Source organism: Polyergus mexicanus, unplaced genomic scaffold (assembly GCF_030449975.1).
Source record: "Polyergus mexicanus isolate NDT 795.1 unplaced genomic scaffold, iyPolMexi1.0 SCAF_18, whole genome shotgun sequence".
Taxonomy (NCBI): domain Eukaryota; kingdom Metazoa; phylum Arthropoda; class Insecta; order Hymenoptera; family Formicidae; genus Polyergus; species Polyergus mexicanus.
This window is the reverse complement of record NW_027223338.1, coordinates 2,023,641-2,043,945: the sequence shown is the minus strand read 5'-3', so window position 1 is coordinate 2,043,945 and position 20,305 is coordinate 2,023,641. Positions and strand designations below refer to the sequence as shown.

The window sequence follows — 20,305 nt, the reverse complement described above, 5'->3', positions numbered from 1 at the left end:
CGCCAGGATTTTCTTAGATGAACAATAATAGAGCTTTCTAATAATACAGATATTACGCATGAGAAATCTAATCATTTATGATAGTGTTTGTAATAAAATCATTTTTATCAGTTCCCATACAGCACCGCAAGATTGCAACAACATTGCAGCAACATTTTTCTGCAAGATTGCAACATTGCAGAAACATTGCGAAATGTTGCTGCAACGTTGTTATGATATTGCAGCAACAGTAAAATGTCCGCCTACAGAAATATTGCAATATAATATTGCAGCAACATAGCAATATAATATATATGCAATAATGCTTTATGTATATTTATCGACATAATATCCTTGACATGTGAAAAAAATAATAAGAAATTAGGCCTATAAGAGTCAGGATCTAGCGTGTATATAGTTTTTCTGTATTATAATAATAACGAAATTATAAAATGTAAATTTTTCAGTACACATTCGACTTCCTTCAGTGACAGAGAATATCTAAGAGAAATAAGAAAAAACTCAATTTGCAATTGTGTAAATTCACAATTTCTTTGTATCCGAAATATTCAGATATCCGGATGCAAAAAGATTGTGATGAATATGTCTGAGCCCCTGTATTGGGGTCATATCATACGACTTAAACTAATAAAAATAATTATTATATCTTTAATCTTATTAACCGCTCTTTGTAATCTTTATATAATCACCGTGACTAAAAATTAAATGCGGAGTAGATAGCGCAACATGCGCCGCATAGCGGTAAACAAATGAACTAGCGATTATTGAATACTTTTTATTGCAATGTTGCAGCAATGTTGTTGCAAGCTTTAGTGTTGCATGGGTTACTTCTAATTTATGACATTCTGTATATACATATAATAATCAACACCTATAGAAAACTTACTTATATAAAAATGTCTTGACGAAAGATAATAATGAAAACTATAGAATTAAACAATAAAAATATAACAATAACACTTAAGATATAATAACACCTTATAATGTTCAACACACACACACACACACACACACACATAAATAAAAATATTTTAAATAAAACTTTTTTTCAACAATAATAATAGTGATATATCGAAAAATATGCAGAAATATTTAGAAATCGAGGAACAATCGATGTATCTAGAAATATTCGATGGGCGTTGTGCGTAGGCGAGCGCGTCTGTCAAGCTCACGTGGGCCACGACCATGAGTAGCTTCGCGGGAAAGATTCATCAAGAACAGCGCAAGAAGGAGCCGCTTCGAGTCGGGATCCATTCGGAGGCGTCGTGTCGGCCGAGAGCAAGCACGGAAATAGATGCACCACATGGCGGGGCTCTCTTCTCAGCTATTTCTCTCTCTCTCTCTCTCTCTCTCTCTCTCTCTCTCGATGTATATACGTCCGTTCGCTTTTACATATTGGTCCAACGCCGGATCGTCTCTTCGGTGGCATCAGTGCATTAATATGATGCGCAGCAGGCACGTCGTACTCGAGCAACGAGCACACTCGTCGCGATCGAGGCCCGTTCCGAGCTTCGCGGCCTCAGGTGTGCGGGATCGCGTGAAAATTGCGTGAGTTTCGGTTTCAATTTCGAACAGTGAGTTTGACGCGGGTAATCGCATGGAGAATGGGTCGCAATTTAACGCTTTCACGATCGATAATGGCATAGTACTCTCTCTCTATATATATATATTTTTTTTATTTTTACAATATCTTCAGAATCGTCGTAGTAATACGTCATAGTAATGCGTCTTTCCGCGAGTCGAAACTGATGAGAACATCCGTCGTTATATTATATTTATTATATCATACGCGATCGACGAATAAAAAATGTCAACAAAATATGTGGTCTCACAAGAAGATATGTGATTGATTAGAAATTAAAATATATAATTTAATAACGAGATCTTTTTCTGAATTAGCGTTGAGATTTGCACTGAAAATCAGATCAGATGTACCTGACGATTAATACAAAAATGTAGACTCAAGAAGATTTCACGAGTGAGGCAAACTGAAACGATATCCTTGGAGCAAAAAATATCGAGTCGAAAATATCGCGTCGAAAAATCCGAGAAAACGACCGGTCGCTTCCACGATATGTGCGTACAAGAATATACACATCTCGGTAACATATGAGTAGACAAGATGGGTTCAACACGCGGGATATGCGGGTGTGCGTGAAAACGCGTAAAAGCGTCCTCTCCAAACATTAAGTACATACTCGTTTTGAAGAGTCTGTTCAGTCGAAAGTGCTCGGATGCATTCAATGTGCCTCCAAGAAGATGCGGTTTCGCGATGCGCTGTCGACTTGAAAGAATGTCTGACGAGGAGTGACAGTGGGCAAGCGTGACGAAATCAGTGAAATTCCAGGCGATTCTGGATAATAGAAAACGAAGATTTTTAATGTGTATTCAAAATTGCAACGCGACAAAATTATGGCGTTCTTGTTTGTTGACGATCTTTATGGAGAATTTTTTGGTTTTAAGCAATAATTCTTTTTTAATGTTACATAAATAGTTGTCATCTATAAAAAGCTTCGCGCTGATGGTTTCAAAATTAGAAATCGTCTGCGCTGATCATCGGAATGAACTATCGCATCGTTGATGCAAATCCAAATACCATTGTATCGAGAAATTAAAATATTTTTAAGAAAAATTATTTAAAAAAAATAACTGGGAGAATATTGATCATTAATTTTATGACAATTGATGTGATCCGCCAAATTGTTTCGAAAGAGATTAATGAGAAGATAATTCGAATGAGAGAATTAAATGGAAAAAACGTCGCGCTCGGATCTCAGGACACGGAGGTGGTAAACAACCATCGGGGATATATCAATCAGAAAATTGTCGCGTCGATCCGAGACAGGAACCGATAAACTTGCGGGCTGATTAGATAAAAATATGGCTGCTTGCCATCCGACACCTGCCGTGCAACGCATGCAATTGCAGGACTCGACTCGGATGAGTTACGGCGCGGGTGCTCCGAATCAGAAGACCCTTCAACAGTCGACCTATCCACCGCATTTGCTCAATTGGGTCTATCTGGCCATCGCCGAGCAAAATCCATCGCAGCCACTCGATCAGGTAGTCATCCGCGAATTATTCGTGAAGAATAGGATTTATCCCAAGTCTTTGTCTTCGGGCAAAGTTTATTTCCAAATCGTATTATAAATCTATAGAAAAATAAGAATTGTACGTTCCCATACAGCACCGCAAGGTTGCAGAAACATTGCGAAATGTTGCTGCAACGTTGTTATAATATTGCAGCAACAGTAAAATGTCCGCCTACAGAAATATTGCAATATAATATTGCAGCAACATAGCAATATAATATATATGCAATAATGCTTTATGTATATTTATCGACATAATATCCTTAACATATGAAAAAAATAATAAGAAATTAGGCCTGTAAGAGTCAGGATCTAGCGTGTATATAGTTTTTCTGTATTATAATAATAACGAAATTATAAAATGTAAATTTTTCAGTACACATTCGATTTCCTTTAGTGACAGAGAATATCTAAGAGAAATAAGAAAAAACTCAATTTGCAATTGTGTAAATTCACAATTTCTTTGTATCCGAAATATTCAGATATCCGGATGCAAAAAGATTGTGGTGAATTTACGCATACGAGTTTTTTCACATCTCTCTTGTCTTTATATTATCTCAAAATTTATTTATTAAAATCTGAAGTATCTTTTGCATATGAGAAAATTATTATCAAATTTTTGAATAGATAGCGCAACATGCGCCGCATAGTGGTAAACGAATGAACTAGCGATTATTGAATACTTTTTTTGTAATATTTTCGGAATGTTGCTGTAACATTGCTAAAGTTATGTTGTAAAATAATGTCTTTGCAATATTTCTGCAACATTAAACTGCAATATGCAATATTACAATGTTGCAGCAATGTTGTTGCAAGCTTCAGTGCTGTATGGGTTAGAAAGTTACAAAAAGTGTCATCTAGACTTGCCTCTGAAGAAAATAATAATAAAAGCAATTATTTGAGACCTTTGTTTGCGAGCTTATTACTGTTAGTAAGTCGACGAGCGGATTATTCTTTATATTTTAGAGCAAGCTATTTCCTACAATCTGGAACAATTTTCCTGGCGTGTCGCAGACTTATCTGCATCAAGGCTCGCTAAATCCGTCCGGATCCATCAGGCCAATGCGAGGCAGCGTGGCGGAGAATATTGCGGATTTAGCGGAACACTTTACGGACTTAAGTTTAAGCGACAAGAAACAGACCAAGAGGCCGCCGTCGACATACCTGTGTCACTTATGCTTCAAGAAAGGTCACTATATCAAGGACTGCCCGCAGGTCGGTACTTTTCGAATTAAAATTACAATATCCTCTTAATAATAATAAGATTTCATAGATTTACTTTTTACTTATTATTTATATTATATTTTTTTATTCATTATTTTAAATATTTCTAAAAATAAATATATTAATATTTTCCACCCATACATTATAATTTATAATTATTTTGAATACAAATAAATCGCAGATAACGTAGATAAAATCTGTAGATAACTTAAAGCTCGAATATTAAAGATTGCGATCGCAGATTAAAGCTTAAAGACTCTTTCGGAATATAATAGTTATCTCTTTATCATCTGATTCGATTCTAGATTTCAATGTGCAATTACAATCTATCGTCTGCATCAAAAATTCCGATCTATTATCGTATATTATCTCATAGAAGCATGTGCGCAATACACAAAATAATGTTCCAAATACATTTTGTTTAAACTTTACTGTGATAATATAAGGAATGATTAATTTTCGATTTAAGTAATGAATACAAACAATACAATAGAGACTAATCGGACGAGAATAGTGAAGAATAGATCTAAACCCGATCAGTGGTGTTTGAAAAATTCGGACCTTCGAAGTAGAATAATTATATAAACTTTATCTATTAACAGGATATTTTGTAGAAAATTTTCTGAATCATTTTAGTACACACACACGCACACACATACAATTACAAAGTATTTAAATATACACAAAATGCATATATAAATAAAATAATAATTTATATAACATATAACATACAACATTAATATAATATACATATAATGATTATAAACAACTTTTATATTTCGAATAAATATCCGTGGAATAACGTTTAAATATATAGTTCCAATTATGTCGCCAACTTTTTACTATGCAAATCTGTTCAAATAAGTCTACTACTCTGTCACAATCAAAAAGATTAAATAATTAATGATAGAACGTGAGAGGGAATCTCTCTTCTTTCTCTTTCGAAATGATTCATTGTCAGAGATAAATCTTCACGGACGCAAAATCGTCGTAAAGAGCCATCAGTTTAGCGATACTCGTAAACGACGCGCGTGCCTTGATGTGACAACAGCGAGATACTCGTAGCTCAATTGAGCGTTAATTGACATAGCAAACAGCATCTCTGGGACACATGACGTCACATGGTCAATCATCGCGACATGCTCGATGAGAGTGTATCAATTAAGCCTCTTCTCCCGGCTGAGGTGACATTTTTCACGTCACTATTATACAATGAATGTAAGGAACAGGGAAGATAGTTTAATATGATTTTAACGGAAAAATAATTGATAACTCTAATTAATTAATTCGAGATGAATATTCGATGTTCAACGAATGTTTCTTCAAGAGAGAAGAAATAAGATTTAAAAGGTGAAATGATATCCTTCCGAAAACTACACATATATATATATATACATATATGTCATTGAACTAGGTTCTCGCACGTGTCTCCAAAATCTTTTGATTATTATTTCTTATATTACTCGATATACAGATGCTGGAATAGCGCAAGATGCGATTACTTTTGGATTTCACGCAATAACCACACCATATGCAAAAAGAAACGAACCGATCGACGACTCCGCGAGGAATTTTCGGCGATCGATTTAATTGTTCAATCGTGGCAAAAATTGCATTTTGTGTTCGGCAATTAGGAAATGTCTCACTCTTTTAATTTCCGCAGGCGCGACCGAAGGGCGAGGGCCTGACGCCGTATCAGGGCAAGAAGCGGTGCTTCGGCGAATACAAGTGTCCGAAATGCAAGCGCAAGTGGATGTCGGGCAACAGCTGGGCCAATATGGGCCAAGAGTGCATCAAGTGTCATATAAACGTGTATCCTCATAAGCAGGTGAGCGAGAAGGATCCGTCTCCTCGATTAGGTCGAGATATCCAGCAGACGAAGTCCCTTTCCCAATCGGACTTGATAAAAGATGCTTGGAACCGCTTTCTACTCTCTCGAAATATTACGCGACCGAGAGAACGAAATCTCGCGTAAACCAACGGAAAAGCTAATTATAGTCGCATAATCGCGCTCGCTCGCTCTTGCCGCCCGGTGTGCAGAAATATCCGGTCGCGCGAAGAGTCATCGGTAATCGTTACGTTACAAATTTCACAAAAGACGCTCGCAAATTTCTATTATAATCAAACCTTAGCTACGCCGCGAGCAAATCGTCTAGACGTAACCGATGCGAGAATCGTTGTATAGTTATAAATCTCTTTGATTTACATGTATATTTTATATATAATAAAGTCATACAACGAGTTATATTATAATCTAATTAACAACATTGAAATTAATAAATAACGTTATATAATATTAAAAAATACAATATATGGATAATATAAATAATATTAATAGAGTATATATATATATCCCTCTTTCTTTTTCTCTCTCTCTATTTCTCTCCCTCTCTTACATAAAATAAGAAAATCGAAATATTCTTGCAAGAACGCGACTAACTCGCTATTCTCGTCAAACACTCCTAGAATGTGGGCAATAAAATCGCTCGTATTATTTTCAGAGGCCGTTGGAAAAACCCGATGGTCTGGACGTGTCCGATCAAAGCAAGGTCCATCCTCAGCACCTCTGCGAGAAGTGTAAAACGTTGGGCTATTATTGCAGACGCAGCGCAATAATAACCTAGTGACAATTGAATTCCGTCCAATTTATTAATTGTCTAATCGTACTAAGGAAGAGAGAAGAAAACGTTCTATCGGGATGAACTGAAAAAAAAAAAGAAAACAAATCTGAGAAATCCGTCATGTTCGATATATGTTAAACCGGTATCGGATCACTTGGATGTAAATCTAGACACATGATAGAGCGCCCATCTCTATCGTGAGAGATTAAAGACGAACGAATTTACATATACATATTGCACGAGAGAAATAAACGGATATATTTTTATGTACAATTACAATGAGAGAAAGGAGCTTTTCATCGTATGATCTTTGGTAAAGATCGCGATTTAAGAAGGCGCGACACTCTCTCGATCTATTATGTATTACTTAGTTGAACAATTATCTACACAGATACAAAGTGTGCATAAGAATGTGCACCAGCAACATAATTTTTTTCGACTTATCGATATTTGACAAGCAGCACACTGTCGCGTATAGGGAAACGCGAGTGAAAAACGAAAGCATCATTCTCAGGGATATAATATTTTGATCCTTTAAGAATTTTAATAATAATTAATAGCGAGCAGTAACGATCATAAACGAAAGTTTCACAAGTCACAATCATTTCGAGTTACATGAAACGCAAATCATCATCGAGATATGTCTTGTTCAACGGATTCAGGAGCTTGCAAACAATGGTGCATGTATAAATCTCTTATTATTCAATATATTATTTGCATATGTACAGATCGGGATACGATATAGCGAGAATGAAGAAACATTCAAGTTGCGTTCAAAGTATAAGTTACGATACGGTAATTGAAATCGATACAATTTTGCTAGGAATTCAGTTTTTGATTGCAGATTTTTGGCTAGACGAGAATGATGCCTATATTTATCCGGAAACATGACGATGATGTACAGTACATAGTCGTTTTTCGCATATTTCAACAACATTCTCAAACTGAACTCACAAAAATTGCAAATTTTGTTTTTGATCTTCGATTAGCGAAATCACTGTCGATTAGTTCTCTCTAAAAATGGCATTGAACAGGTACAAATCTAATATACGTGACTATCCATGCAGACGTGAGAGAGAGAAAAGAGAATTTTCTCACCTGCAGTTATAAATAGAATTTGTAAATGTTTAAATAGAATTTGTAAGAATAGATATCTGATGAGAGATATTATTCGACTCGCATCATTCTACGTAAAACACATATAACACGTTGATAAAAACATTAATCGCAAGAAATTGATCAATCGTTTCTTCAGATAATTTTGGCCTATGCATTTGGCTTTTCATGAAGAGAACTTCTTTTATCGGTGATGCAAAAGAGAAATTAAACAAAAGTACATATCGAGTGCTAAAAGCGGTGTCGAGAGCTATATTATATATGTTGTCATTGTTATTGCCAAGATTATGCATTTTATAAATGATAATCTTGACAGAGTAAGACACGTTATGATACATATGTATTATTTGTATATAATGAGTGACAAATATACAAACCAAAGATATGACAACTTTATATTTATACTACGTATTTTCCCTCGTTCAATCGAGAGAGTGAGTTCCTCATCTACACAAAACATGATCACACGCATCGTAGAAATGTTTTATATAATACAATTTACATAAAAAATATACAGTGGTCAAGGATTAGTGACGACGAAGAGAAGATCCGCCGCCGGATCCTCGCTAAAATACGCCGTGGAGTTAATCATCGTCCCTGTAGAATCTACTGTCGTTGTCTGCAAACAGAACACTTAGTTACATTCCACCACACATCAATCGGAAGAACAAATGAGCAAACTATCTCATTTCTTCTCTAATGAGATATAATTATATCAAGATAAAATTGTGAATGATTATAGAGATCACAACTCACAATTTTAAATGTCCGCATAAAGATAATATCAAATATTTTTATGTTAACGTTACTTAACGTAACGTTAATTTAGCGTTAACTTGTAAAAAATTGAATCGTTTAATCGATACAAAGCAAACGCTTATTTGTTTTATTTGAATTAATCGGCTACCCTGACTCATAAGATCCTGTTAAGATGTAAGACATTGATTCACCTCAGATGGATCCACGCGATAGGGAGAGCCTTCCATCGCCGAATGCTGATACTGCGCCGATTGTTCGTACGATTGTGTGTGCTGTGTGCACTGTTGCATTAACATTTGTTGTTGTTGTTGTTGCTGTTTCCATTCGTATTTTCTCATCGCGAGAATCAAATCTTGATTCTCATTGGTTTGTTCAATATTTTGCGTCGTGCTCCTCAACGACCTGCTGTAGTTTTCTTCGTTTAGCGATACCGGTTGAGATTGTTGCTGCTGTTGTTGTCGTTCGTCCGTTTTATCCATCAAAGAGTTCGCCGAGTAGCAAATATCAAAGATATTCTGAGCAGTAGGCTGCACCGCGACTGGACTAGAGACACTGGGCGGTGGTTGGCTAACTAGAGTGATCACTTGCTGCGACTCTTTACCTTCAGCGTTGTATACCAAACTCGGTAACGAAATCGGGATCGGAACACCGCCGGATTGTACAGAGTTGAGAATGTCGACTGGCTGCGTTACGGTTTTCACGTCCGTGTTATTTTCATTAGAGCACTCGGTATCGGTTGAAAGAAGAGTAGTACTTTCTGGTTGCGGCGCTATAGATCCCGGAAAAGATGGCGGCTGTTGTTGGCCAACCAAACTGATGACTTGCGGTTGTTGCGACGGTTGTTGCAAAGGTTGTTGCGGCGGTAGCTGCGGAGATGGCAACACCGCGATCGGCGGTTCTGGAAAGAGTTCCGTTTTTAGATTCGGCAAGAACGCATCAATCGCTCTCCATGTGGGCGCCCAGAGATTGGAACTTGGCGCCAAAACGTTGGCCGACGACATCACCAGCAACATATTCTTCAACGATTCAGGAATCGCCTCGAACAGAAGCTCGCTATTGTCGGCATGCATGTACGCACGTAGAAGCTCCAGCACCGTCAACCACAGCGGCAGAAAACCGGGTAGAGTCAGTAAAGGAGTAAGATGGTGAAGAAATACCTTAGATAATAACATTGCGGCTCTGACTCTTGTTTCTTCGATGCCGACAGGATCGTTGGACGCGATAGGACCCAACAATTGTGCTAGTAACGGAAACAATACTTCCTCGAGACATTGCGACCATTCTATAGCAGTAAGTTGTGCCAGATCGTGCGCTAATAAAGTGCTCTGAAGATATGTTATCGCTGCCGTGCGCACTGGCCGACGGGCGTCGCAGCAGAGTCGCGCGATACCTTGCAGCAACGGTCGCCAAGCTTGCGGCCATAGGGATATTCCGTCATCGATGCTACCCTCTTCCGCCCACCATCGGAATACCTGTGCAATTCTCGTGTGCAACGTGTGCATCAGATCCAACAGCTGTACCGGACTTTGCTGATAACCGGGTGAGTCCTCCGCGGAATTGCACACTTTATTTCGCTTGCCCGCACATTGCAGTACCGCTTCGGCAAATGTTCTCACGCAATTGACGCACAGGTCAAAGTTGAACGGTGTCACATGCGCCATGTCACGTACCAAAAAATTCAGGCTTTCACAGCACTTGACAAACGCTGCCGAGTCGTGAGGCTGCAAATCTCGCACCAGTACTATCGTATCAGCGGCTACCGGAAGTGGTGCTTCAGTGCCGGTCGGCGACACTAGCACCCATTCCGGCACGGGACTAATGGGCCTGGGATCCAAAACTGATGTACGAGCGTTTGTTGTTTCATCCAGCACAGTGTTGGACCGTTTTGGTGCTAATGCGCCGGCACCTGCACATTCCAGCAAACTGAACACCACCTTCCAATCCTCGGCACTATGAATATTTGCGGCACCTGTTTTCAATAGTTCGAATAGACCGTAGGCAATCTGCCGAGCCAATGGCGCGGTCGTCGCGGATGGCAGATAGGTTAGAGGTAGTAGAGGAGACAAACATGCAAACTCTTCGCCGCGTAAAAGTCTGATAGCAAGTCTCAGCATACCCACGGCTACTCGCTCAAGGAGATAAGGATGGTTCTCACGTGCCGCCATCGTCAACAAGCGATCTAAGTGACCCTGAACGACTGGCCAGATACACGTTACTCTGTCGCGATTCTGTATAGTTACTTCTAGCAATAATTCCAATATAAATATAGATATATCTTCGTCATTAGGATTTACCGATACTAAAGCACCAACCAGAGAATTGAGCGATTCACTCTGTAAAATATAAGGATAATTGTCAACATGCAATTCAAATTGTAAATAAACTGTTATATGTTATCAAACATCGATTTACCTGAAAGAATTTGCTTTCTTCGATAATTTCCTTGAGATAACAATTGGCAATAAACTCCACGGCTTTTTTTCGCGCGGTTGCTTCAGCAGGATGTGCTAAACGCGATGTATCCATGGCGATATAGGAATAAAAGGTAGAAAATATTCCTTGATCACCTGGTGAAGTTTTAGGCGTGGTCGGTTCCCGGAGTAGAGATATCTTGCCGGATGGATCGATAAAGTCCTCCGCCTCCGTGAGATTTTTCGGCAACAATCTCGCTTCATAGAGCGATTGCAGACAATCAATAATGTTCTTCCATGACGCTCTCAAAGCATCTCCGTGTAAATGCGTGATCTTGAAAAGAGTGCGAGCGGCCAATTGTGACTTTGAGCTTCCACCGAGGTGCAGAACTACTTGTTCGGGTTTCGCGCCAATTATCAGACTCGTGAATTTGCCGAGGCTCACTATGAGCGTATCCAAGTCGCCGCACATGCTATAGTGAGCACTGATCGCCGCGCAACTGAAAAAAGAAAGTCCAGTTAGTACATAAGAACATATTTATGATAGATATTTAGAAGATTGAGTGTAACAAACCTGAGAAATGTTTGGGCGACTTTGCGTTGCAACGATCTGTCCGGCGTTTTATCATAAGCTCGACAAAGAGCGCTAATGATCGGACCCCACGCGTGCTCAGCCAAATCTCTGTCGATGAATTCGCCGGAATTGCCTACTTTCAGATACATGCTCTCAGGTCCGGAACCTCTTCTCAGTAAAACCTTCCATAGATAATTTTCCTTCACTAAACCGGTTTGTTCGGCCGGCATTACAATTTCTTCCCCTCTAAAATAACAAATTAATAATATTTATACAATTCTGAAATATAAGCCTGACATACAATCATAACCTACTTTTGTATAATACTTACTTAATTGAAGTATATATGTCATCGAGCATATCCTGATCAAAATCAGCATCGCCGTTAATTTTTTTCAAATTTCTCTTGAATTCCTCGGCAGTCATGGGATTATTTTGCCTCTTTACATTATAATTATGTTGATCAACATTTAACATAATTACTGCATAAGCTAATGTAAAGGCAGCATCGGCTGAAGCAAACGGTTTACCATTGCTGTCCTAAAAATAGCAATAATCGGTTAGTCTAATTTTACATTCACGTTATTTTCAATAATTATTTGAATACATGTACTCACATGCCAATGTTCGGCAAATTTTTCGAGTAGAAGAGATATAAGAGGGGCTTCTCCAGGTAATCTAAACGATTCCAGATAAAGTCGCAGAGCTTGATCAATTCTTGTATTTCTCAAATCAAAATTATGCACAAAATAATTGAGAATATTTTTGTTTTCCTTCTTGCTGATGTATTCACCTATCGCTTTTTTGTCCAAACCGGGATTTTCTTTTAGAAGTTTTGCGACTCTTTCGGGATCTGAGTGACCAGGAGTACCGCCCAGAAGACCATGCTCCATAAGTTTTGCAATACCCTCCCGCGGATTCTCGTTAAACTTCTCTGTGCCAAGGACCAACCACTGGATTTAATAAAAAAAGATCTAGTTTATTGTAGCCTATTACATCGAAATTTGAAAAAGAAACGATTACTTACCCGTTTACTCGCTTTTATAGCGAGCAGATTTTCGCGTGTGGGAAGATTCGACGATGTTTCGTGACGTGACGGCTTGCACAATTCTTTGCTACCTTTACAACGAATTTCCATACCAGCAATCAACATTATTATAGCATCCAAAGAAATCAATTGCATACTATACATGCTGGTAGTTATTGGTATAGAAACATTCTATGAAGGAAATTTTCAGAAAGAGATATAAAGTTTCAGTATATTAATTAGTAATAAATAATAAAATATAAGAGAAACAATGTATATACCTTAGAAAACATCTTCATAAGTTCCTCGTACATGTTTGTGCAGTAAAGTCCGCAATCGTAATTTAAATACAACTCAGCGGGTAAACCGGGTATTCTCCACAATCTTACTATAGCTTCTGCAAATCATAAAAATAAAATTTTACATTATTAATATCACATACTGTATGATATTACAAAGTTAAGACACGTACCAAGCGCTAATTCTCGTTGTTCATATAATATCCTATTAGATTCAGAGTGAACAATTTCCATTAATTTAATTAAATAATGTTCCAGTTGGAATTTTAGGTGTTCTCTTTGCGATTCAAATAGTAGAAATGACACTTGAAGATCTACAGCGAGGATCGATAATCTGTCCGTTCCAAGCAGCTGTTACATAAATACAAGATATTACAATATTTATCACATTGTGTTAATACATGATATTAAATATAATTATGACGCTTAATTGTTTCATTTACCAAGATAAGATTTCTACACAAGTCGTCCTTCGCGAGCGTGAGTAAAGATGAGAAGTTTGAAAGAGAATCGGCGGCAATCTCCAATGCCACTTGCAATAAGCTAAGACCCAAGTGAATCATAATTTCGTTATTTTGCTTGTCGAGGGGACTGCACAGGGAAATGAGAAATCTAAACAGTTCGCGAACGCACAACGCGCCGTATGGCGCGCGCTGTTGCAGTGGAATAAATCGAACACCCTGACTGTTCACGTACTCCTCGATTTGTTCGGGCTCTTTCGCTTTAGACACCTTACATGTGCTTTCATCTATCGACAAGTCTTCCACACTACTGATCGGAGATTGCGCTAAATCAATACTTTTTTTTTCGTCACCTGTACACAATTATTTATAAAATAAAAGTTTAAAAATTGATTTATTTTTTAAAGTGACAAGTACCTTGATTTTCTGACACAGATTGCTTGACAGAAGATTCAGACGTTTCATTTATCGTATTTTTTTCATCGACTGCATCTTCTTTCTCTACGATCTTAGTTTCTATTGAAGTTACAATCTTAGTTTCTGTTGGAGCTACAGTTTTATTTTCATTTTTAACATTTTCAGACACGCCGTTAATCTCTGTCATTTCTGTCTCGTTTTTAACATCACTAGTGTTTACTTCTCTATCATTCTCTCGCTTCTTATTCGTCTCCTGATTATCCACTGTTTTACTACATTTGTTAATGTTACTATCCTTGCTAGTATCAATCCTGCTCTCACTTTTTTCGTCCTCGTTTCTATCAATACTTCCATGATCTAAAGATCCTTGCATATCAACAATATTGCCGACTGGTGAAACGGGCGTAGTGGCCAAGTGAGTCGCTCGTATTCTGTCAACCGAAGTCAGAATAAGCGGCTCCTTTTCATCGACGTCATCCGTAATGGACTTGGACTTTTGTTTTGTATAACTTTTATGTTTTCTATTTTTGCTACGAGTATTTTCTATACTGTTTGTCCTCATTTTCTGTTAAAAAATAAGATGTTATATTTTGCACGTAGATATGTATTCTAAATCGCAACTTACAAAACTTACTTTCATATTTGGCAAGATTCTAGTATCATCGACAAACTGAGGTAATCTGATGAATAAATGTTGCACCATATCTCTTAGACAATGCTCTGCCGTTCTTCTAAGTATTTCTGCAAAGAAGATATTTGATTCATTCATTTGCAATTTGTCAGCAGAAATGTGAAACTGTCTTCAGTAAAACTCACCACTAAGACGTGTTTCAAAACATATCCTAAAACAACTCAGCATAATTTCGCATACACTTTCATTGGAAAGATGATCGCCCGCAGGTGAAAGCATTAGAGCTCTCAATACCTGTAAGATTCTCATAAGGACCACTCCATCACCGGATGCATCGGTGCCCACAAATCTCGCATGCGTAACAGCATCTGCTATAGTCTCTACACAAGAAGCTATGGCAGAATGATTAGCATCTAAAAAAAAATTATGTATTAGAGCACAAAAGAAACAAAGATTGTAGTTATTACAACAATTGAGACTAACCAACAAGATCATAAGAAATTATTTTATTAACAGCAGATAGCGCTAGACTCGTCACGGGTCCTGTGGTTTCCTCCGATCTTATAATTTCCAAGAAGGGAGTAAGAAAAACTGCAGGTTCCAACTGAGACAGATCTCTGTGCTCGTTTAATACTTCCTTCAAGGTATTCAAGCCCTTCATTAAAGTATCCTGATCGTCATCCTATAAATTGAATTATACCATTAAAATACACTTTCCAGATCTCTATCATAATGTCAATAGTCCCTATCAAATTTATACAAGTGTCAAAATCAATAAATCACTAGAGCGATTTCTGCAACCTGTCTGATTTGACAGAAACAAAAATAGAAATGCTCAATACACATAACACGAATTATTTTATTAGTAAAAAGAGTTAATAAAGGAGAGACAAAACTCGGGCTATTCTAACCTGGTGAGAGTGCGACGACCATCGGGCACCTCGCCGCATTGCCGTCACCAGGAGGCATACTTCGCCCTCGACGACGTACAAGCCGCCTCTACAGGGTCCTACGGATCTCGCGGTTCTGTTCATTTCGCGTGATTTTGTCGCTATGTCATGACGGGATCGCGAGAAACCTTACGGCTATCACAGTCAAATAATTTGCCACATTCGCCAAATGTTCGTCAGCATACGTCAAGTATCAAGAAGAGCCACTTGCCACTTGCCACTTGCCACCACTTCCAACTTCCAACACGATAATCATCGACCACTGTCAACCATCGTCGACCCACGAGTCTCGCAAATTAGAACTACTATATTCGATTAATCGATATTAATATCGAGAATAATCTCTTCGCCTACATTTATAAAAAAGAATTCTACAATATATATATATATATATACAGGGTGTCCCAAAGCACCCTTGACAATGCTCGTGAGCAAACAGAGCACGGTAAACTGAACAGAAAAGTCCTGTAACATTTTTTTCTATAACGCTTAATAAAGAAGTTATTATTGAGTAAAGTCTGGCCAATCAGCCTCGATCTTTAGCCGCGCGTCTGGTAGTGTGCGTGAACGCTCCGTCGCTACGGCGACGCACACTAACAGACGGACGGCTCACTGACGTGCGTCGGGTTAAAAGTCGGCGCTGATTGACAAGACTTTACTCAATAATAACTCCTTTATTAAGCATTATAGAAAAAAATAATGTATATATAATTATATATAAATATCGATGTATATATAAATATCCTTGTAGTTATCCTTGGATATATAAATATCCTTGTATATATAAATATCCCGCCTGTATATAAATATCGATTAAAAAATTATAAAAAAACTAATTTCTAAAATTGAGCAATATTTATATAAATTTAAATAAATATCGACAAACATGCACAATCATTCCAATCGGTCTTCTTAATTAAAGTTGGATTTAAACTCAAAGATTCCGGGTACATCAAGCGACGCGGTAGCGTCGCGACACCAAGTATATAAAAAAAACGTTTTGGCTTGTCAACGATTTGCCTATGCACAGGGGCCACGAAGCTACCAAGTAGCTTATCCGGAGTTTTACGTCTAATAAACTTTCGATTAAAATTCGTCAGGAACCAAGCCGTTAATCAAAAATCTAACAGCACTTTTCTTATACAATGTGGATGCAAGCTTTCGATTGCGACCAGTTTGAATAAGATTGGTGCAGTAAATCCTGAGGAATGATAATCGTATATCAGAAATGTGACATTTTTCGTTCTTCATCATTATCATCATCATAAGTTTCATTGTCAGACTCTCACGTACGTACGTTCGCACGCACACACGCAAAGCGATTTTGTCCCTCAAGGCGCGTTCGCAGCGCTCATGTACGATTATTCGCTTGAGTGTGCAAATACGCCTTGAGAGACAATGTGTATGTGCGGCGCATAGGACAGAAAGAAACTATTGAAACGAGATATATGAAATTTATTGACGTCATTATCGGTATTTATGTTTTCTTATATTTTATTTTAATATATCAAAATTAATAATATATTAATATTATTTAATTAAAAAGCATTACACATGTTGCACACATATTACACGCGCGCGCGCGCGCGCACATATGTAATGCTATTTTTTTATTTTGTCATTATGTTTTTATGAAAATAAAAATTGATTATTAATAGCAAGAAAATATATTTATACTGAAAATATATAATAAATGTATAACAAAATTTATAATTTTAATAATTTTATTTTAATCAATTTATTATTTAATTTTTGTAACAAAATTTTTTCAGAAGTAATCATCGATATTAGAGAAAAAATTTCTTTGCATTCTGTCCAAAATGTAATAAAAAATTGGCTTCAGCATGCTGGAGATAGGATTAATCAAAGTTCCAAGAGACACGCTAGTGAAAAGAAGAAATAGAAGAAGAAAAAAGTTTCAAAAATACTTAAAATAAACTTTTTCTAAGGCAAAAAAACGTATTATAAAGTGTGGGAAGAAAAAAGCATTCCAAAAGATTGGAAGAAGGGGGTCATATATCCAATATTTAAGAAAGGAGACACTAAGGAGGTCAAAAATTATAGAGGAGTTACGCTGTTAGATACGAGTTACAAGATATACGCAAGTATACTAAATGAGAAGCTGAAAGAGGAAATGAAAGAGAAAATGAGGAGACACAGTTTGGATTTAGGAAAGGTAGAGGGACAAGCAACGCTATATACTTGCTGAACTTCATGGTACATAGAGAGGAAACCAAGAGAGAAAGTGTTTGCGTTTTTCTCAGATCTCAAGTCAGCGTTTGACAAGGTGGACCGAGAAATTTTAAACAAGAGAATAAAGAAGATAGGGATAAGCAATAAGCTAAGAAACAGAATAATGGAGATTTATAAAGTAACGAAGAATACAATTAGAATAGGTAAGGAAGAAAGTGAGATTTTTTGGACGGAAAAAGGAGTCAGACAAGATTGTCCCATAAGCCCAACGCTGTTCAACATCTATATTGGGGATCCAGAAGAGGAAATGAGAAGAGGGCAGATCGGGGGAATAAAGGTAAACAGAGAGACCATAATATAGAGTCCATAATATATGCAAATGACATTGCTTTGTTGGCAGAAACGGAAGGAGAGCTGAAAGACATGATAAAAAGGTTCAGAAAATACCTGGAAAGAAAGAAATTAACACTAAGCGCAGAAAAATCGAAGGTGATGGTATTCGAAAAAGGAAGAGGAAAGAAGAAGGAGAGGAGCTGGACGTGGAGAGAGGAAAAGATCGAGGAAGTGAAAGAGATAAAGTATTTAGGATATATTTTACAGAAGAATAGAGGACCAGAAAAACAGATAAGAGAAGGTTACAGGAAAGCTATGGTGGCGATGAACACATGGAGCATAAAAGAGAGAATTTTCAGCAAAGATTTCGGAAGAAGAATGAAAATGTTTAACGCACTAGTGAACAGCGTAGCATTATATGGGGCGAAGGTGTGGGGTTGATATAGAGACGAAAGGATGGATAGGATACAGAGAAAGTATGTGAAATGGATTCTGGGTCTGGAGAAAGTAACACCCAATCATATTCTGGAGGATAAATGTAAATTGATAAATATTAGTTTGAGAAGTATAAAGAGAGCGGCAAGGTATGAACAAAAAGATAGAACTTCGGACAAGAAGATAATTAAAAATTGCATGATGGAGATGGATAAAAGGATCGGAGAAGGAGAAGTCAGCAGATGGGAGAGAAAGAGAAGGGAGACACCGGACTGGGCTGGAATAAGTGAGCGAGAATTGAAGAAAATAAGGGAAGAGGAGAATGGAGAAACAGCAGAGGAGAAGATTAGGAAGGGCATAATGGAAAGAACAGAGGAAGAGAGAACTAAGAAGATAGAAGAATCAAGGTATATTGAATTATACAAGGAAATCAGAGGAGACACGATCCCAAAATACTTAGAGGACAGGAGAAAGGCAAAGGACAGGAGTAAGGTTACAAGATTTAGGACAGGAAATGAGATGAATGCGAGGCTACACAGGGTGAAACAGGAAGATAAGATGTGTAGGATATGCGGAGAAAAAGAGGAAAAGGCAGAACATATTATATATGAATGCGTGGAGACAATAAGTATAAGACAGAACTTATTTTAAGTTCTATTAACGAGGAAGGAAAAGGATTAGAACAAATGAAGGAAATAGTAGAAAGAAGAAAAGAGGTAGAGAGACGAAGAGAAGAGGAGGCAAGGAGGGAAAATTAATAGGCATAAGGAAGATATATAGAACAAATTAATTAAAAGGGCTGTGCACAAAAAGAAAAGCAAAGACTGTAATATCTAGATTATCAGACTTCCTGATAAATCTGCTAATATCTATATTAGCAGACTTCCTGTTAACATTCGACTCACCATCAGAAACAGATCTCTCCAGATAATAAATAAATTTTCTCATTCCAACACCCGTAATTCATCAGTAAACAAAATCTTAATTAACGCTTCCATAATCACTAAGAAATTTATGCAGGATAATCCAAATATCATTTTCTCGAGGGCTGATAAAGGAAATGTCACAGTAGCAATGGATAAAAATACGTATCTTTCCAAAATGTTGGATTTGTTTAAAGACAGCAATACATATTTACCCATTAAAAAAGATCCTACTAAGAGATTGATCGGGGATCTCCATTGCTTGCTCGCACGATGGAAAAATAATAATTATATATCGAGTACAAAGTATAGGAGTTTGAACTGTACCGTATGCAATCCCAGCTGAAGAACTTTGCTAAACAGAGTAACATATTGAGTTATAGAGATTTGGTAGTAACAGACAGTAAGTACAATTAATTAATAAGTAAATACTATGTACGAATACTTTGGTTTTCTTTCCATATGTATAATTAATATTATATAGTAGCATGTTGTGTAATGCGAGATGCTTATAAGTTTTCCTTTGCCAGATAGGCCTAAAACGAAAAGGATTAAAATTAAAGTAACAAAAATTTCCAAAAGATTATCAAAAATCATTATCGATATATTAATAAAAATATATGACTTATGGTATAATGCGATACGGGCACGCCAAGTTTCTGTATATCACTTTAATCCTAATCCTTTTCGTTCCAGGCCTATCTGGCAAAGCCATGATTAATTTCAAAACAAGTCAATCAGTTTGGCACAAAGCACTTTTAAACTCGAAATTAGTGATCGATGTGATCGACGTTATTGTAGTAAGAGTTAAGTAGAGTTTATGATGTACTATTTGTACT

At 37.2% G+C, this 20,305-nt stretch overlaps 2 protein-coding genes across 4 annotated transcripts; one reads left to right on the top strand and one right to left on the bottom strand.

The window, feature by feature from the left end:
* The first annotated feature begins 1,378 nt into the window (after positions 1–1,378).
* On the top strand, positions 1,379–7,881 carry LOC138941411 (zinc finger CCHC domain-containing protein 24). 3 transcript variants are annotated; one of them, XM_070311061.1, is made up of 4 exons: positions 1,380–1,548; positions 1,900–3,063; positions 4,059–4,307; positions 5,980–6,596. In XM_070311061.1, the coding sequence occupies exons 2-4, from the start codon at positions 2,881–2,883 to the stop codon at positions 6,289–6,291; spliced, it is 744 nt and encodes a 247-aa protein (XP_070167162.1). In that variant the 5' UTR covers positions 1,380–1,548; positions 1,900–2,880; the 3' UTR covers positions 6,292–6,596. The 3 variants fall into 3 exon arrangements, with proteins under 3 accessions (XP_070167164.1, XP_070167162.1, XP_070167163.1); XM_070311062.1 differs by adding an exon at positions 6,818–7,881 and having other exon boundaries at positions 1,388–3,063; positions 5,980–6,144; XM_070311063.1 differs by having other exon boundaries at positions 1,379–3,063; positions 4,107–4,307.
* Positions 5,041–15,804, bottom strand: Garz (Sec7 domain-containing protein garz). The gene is made up of 15 exons (XM_070311060.1): positions 15,544–15,804; positions 15,116–15,314; positions 14,818–15,045; positions 14,636–14,742; positions 14,002–14,566; positions 13,567–13,937; positions 13,297–13,474; positions 13,106–13,221; positions 12,825–13,016; positions 12,415–12,750; positions 12,129–12,337; positions 11,798–12,043; positions 11,225–11,723; positions 9,004–11,145; positions 5,041–8,672 (listed from the first exon to the last, which is right to left on the bottom strand). The coding sequence occupies exons 1-15, from the start codon at positions 15,664–15,666 to the stop codon at positions 8,574–8,576; spliced, it is 5,610 nt and encodes a 1,869-aa protein (XP_070167161.1). The 5' UTR covers positions 15,667–15,804; the 3' UTR covers positions 5,041–8,573.
* Positions 15,805–20,305: the final 4,501 nt, after the last annotated feature.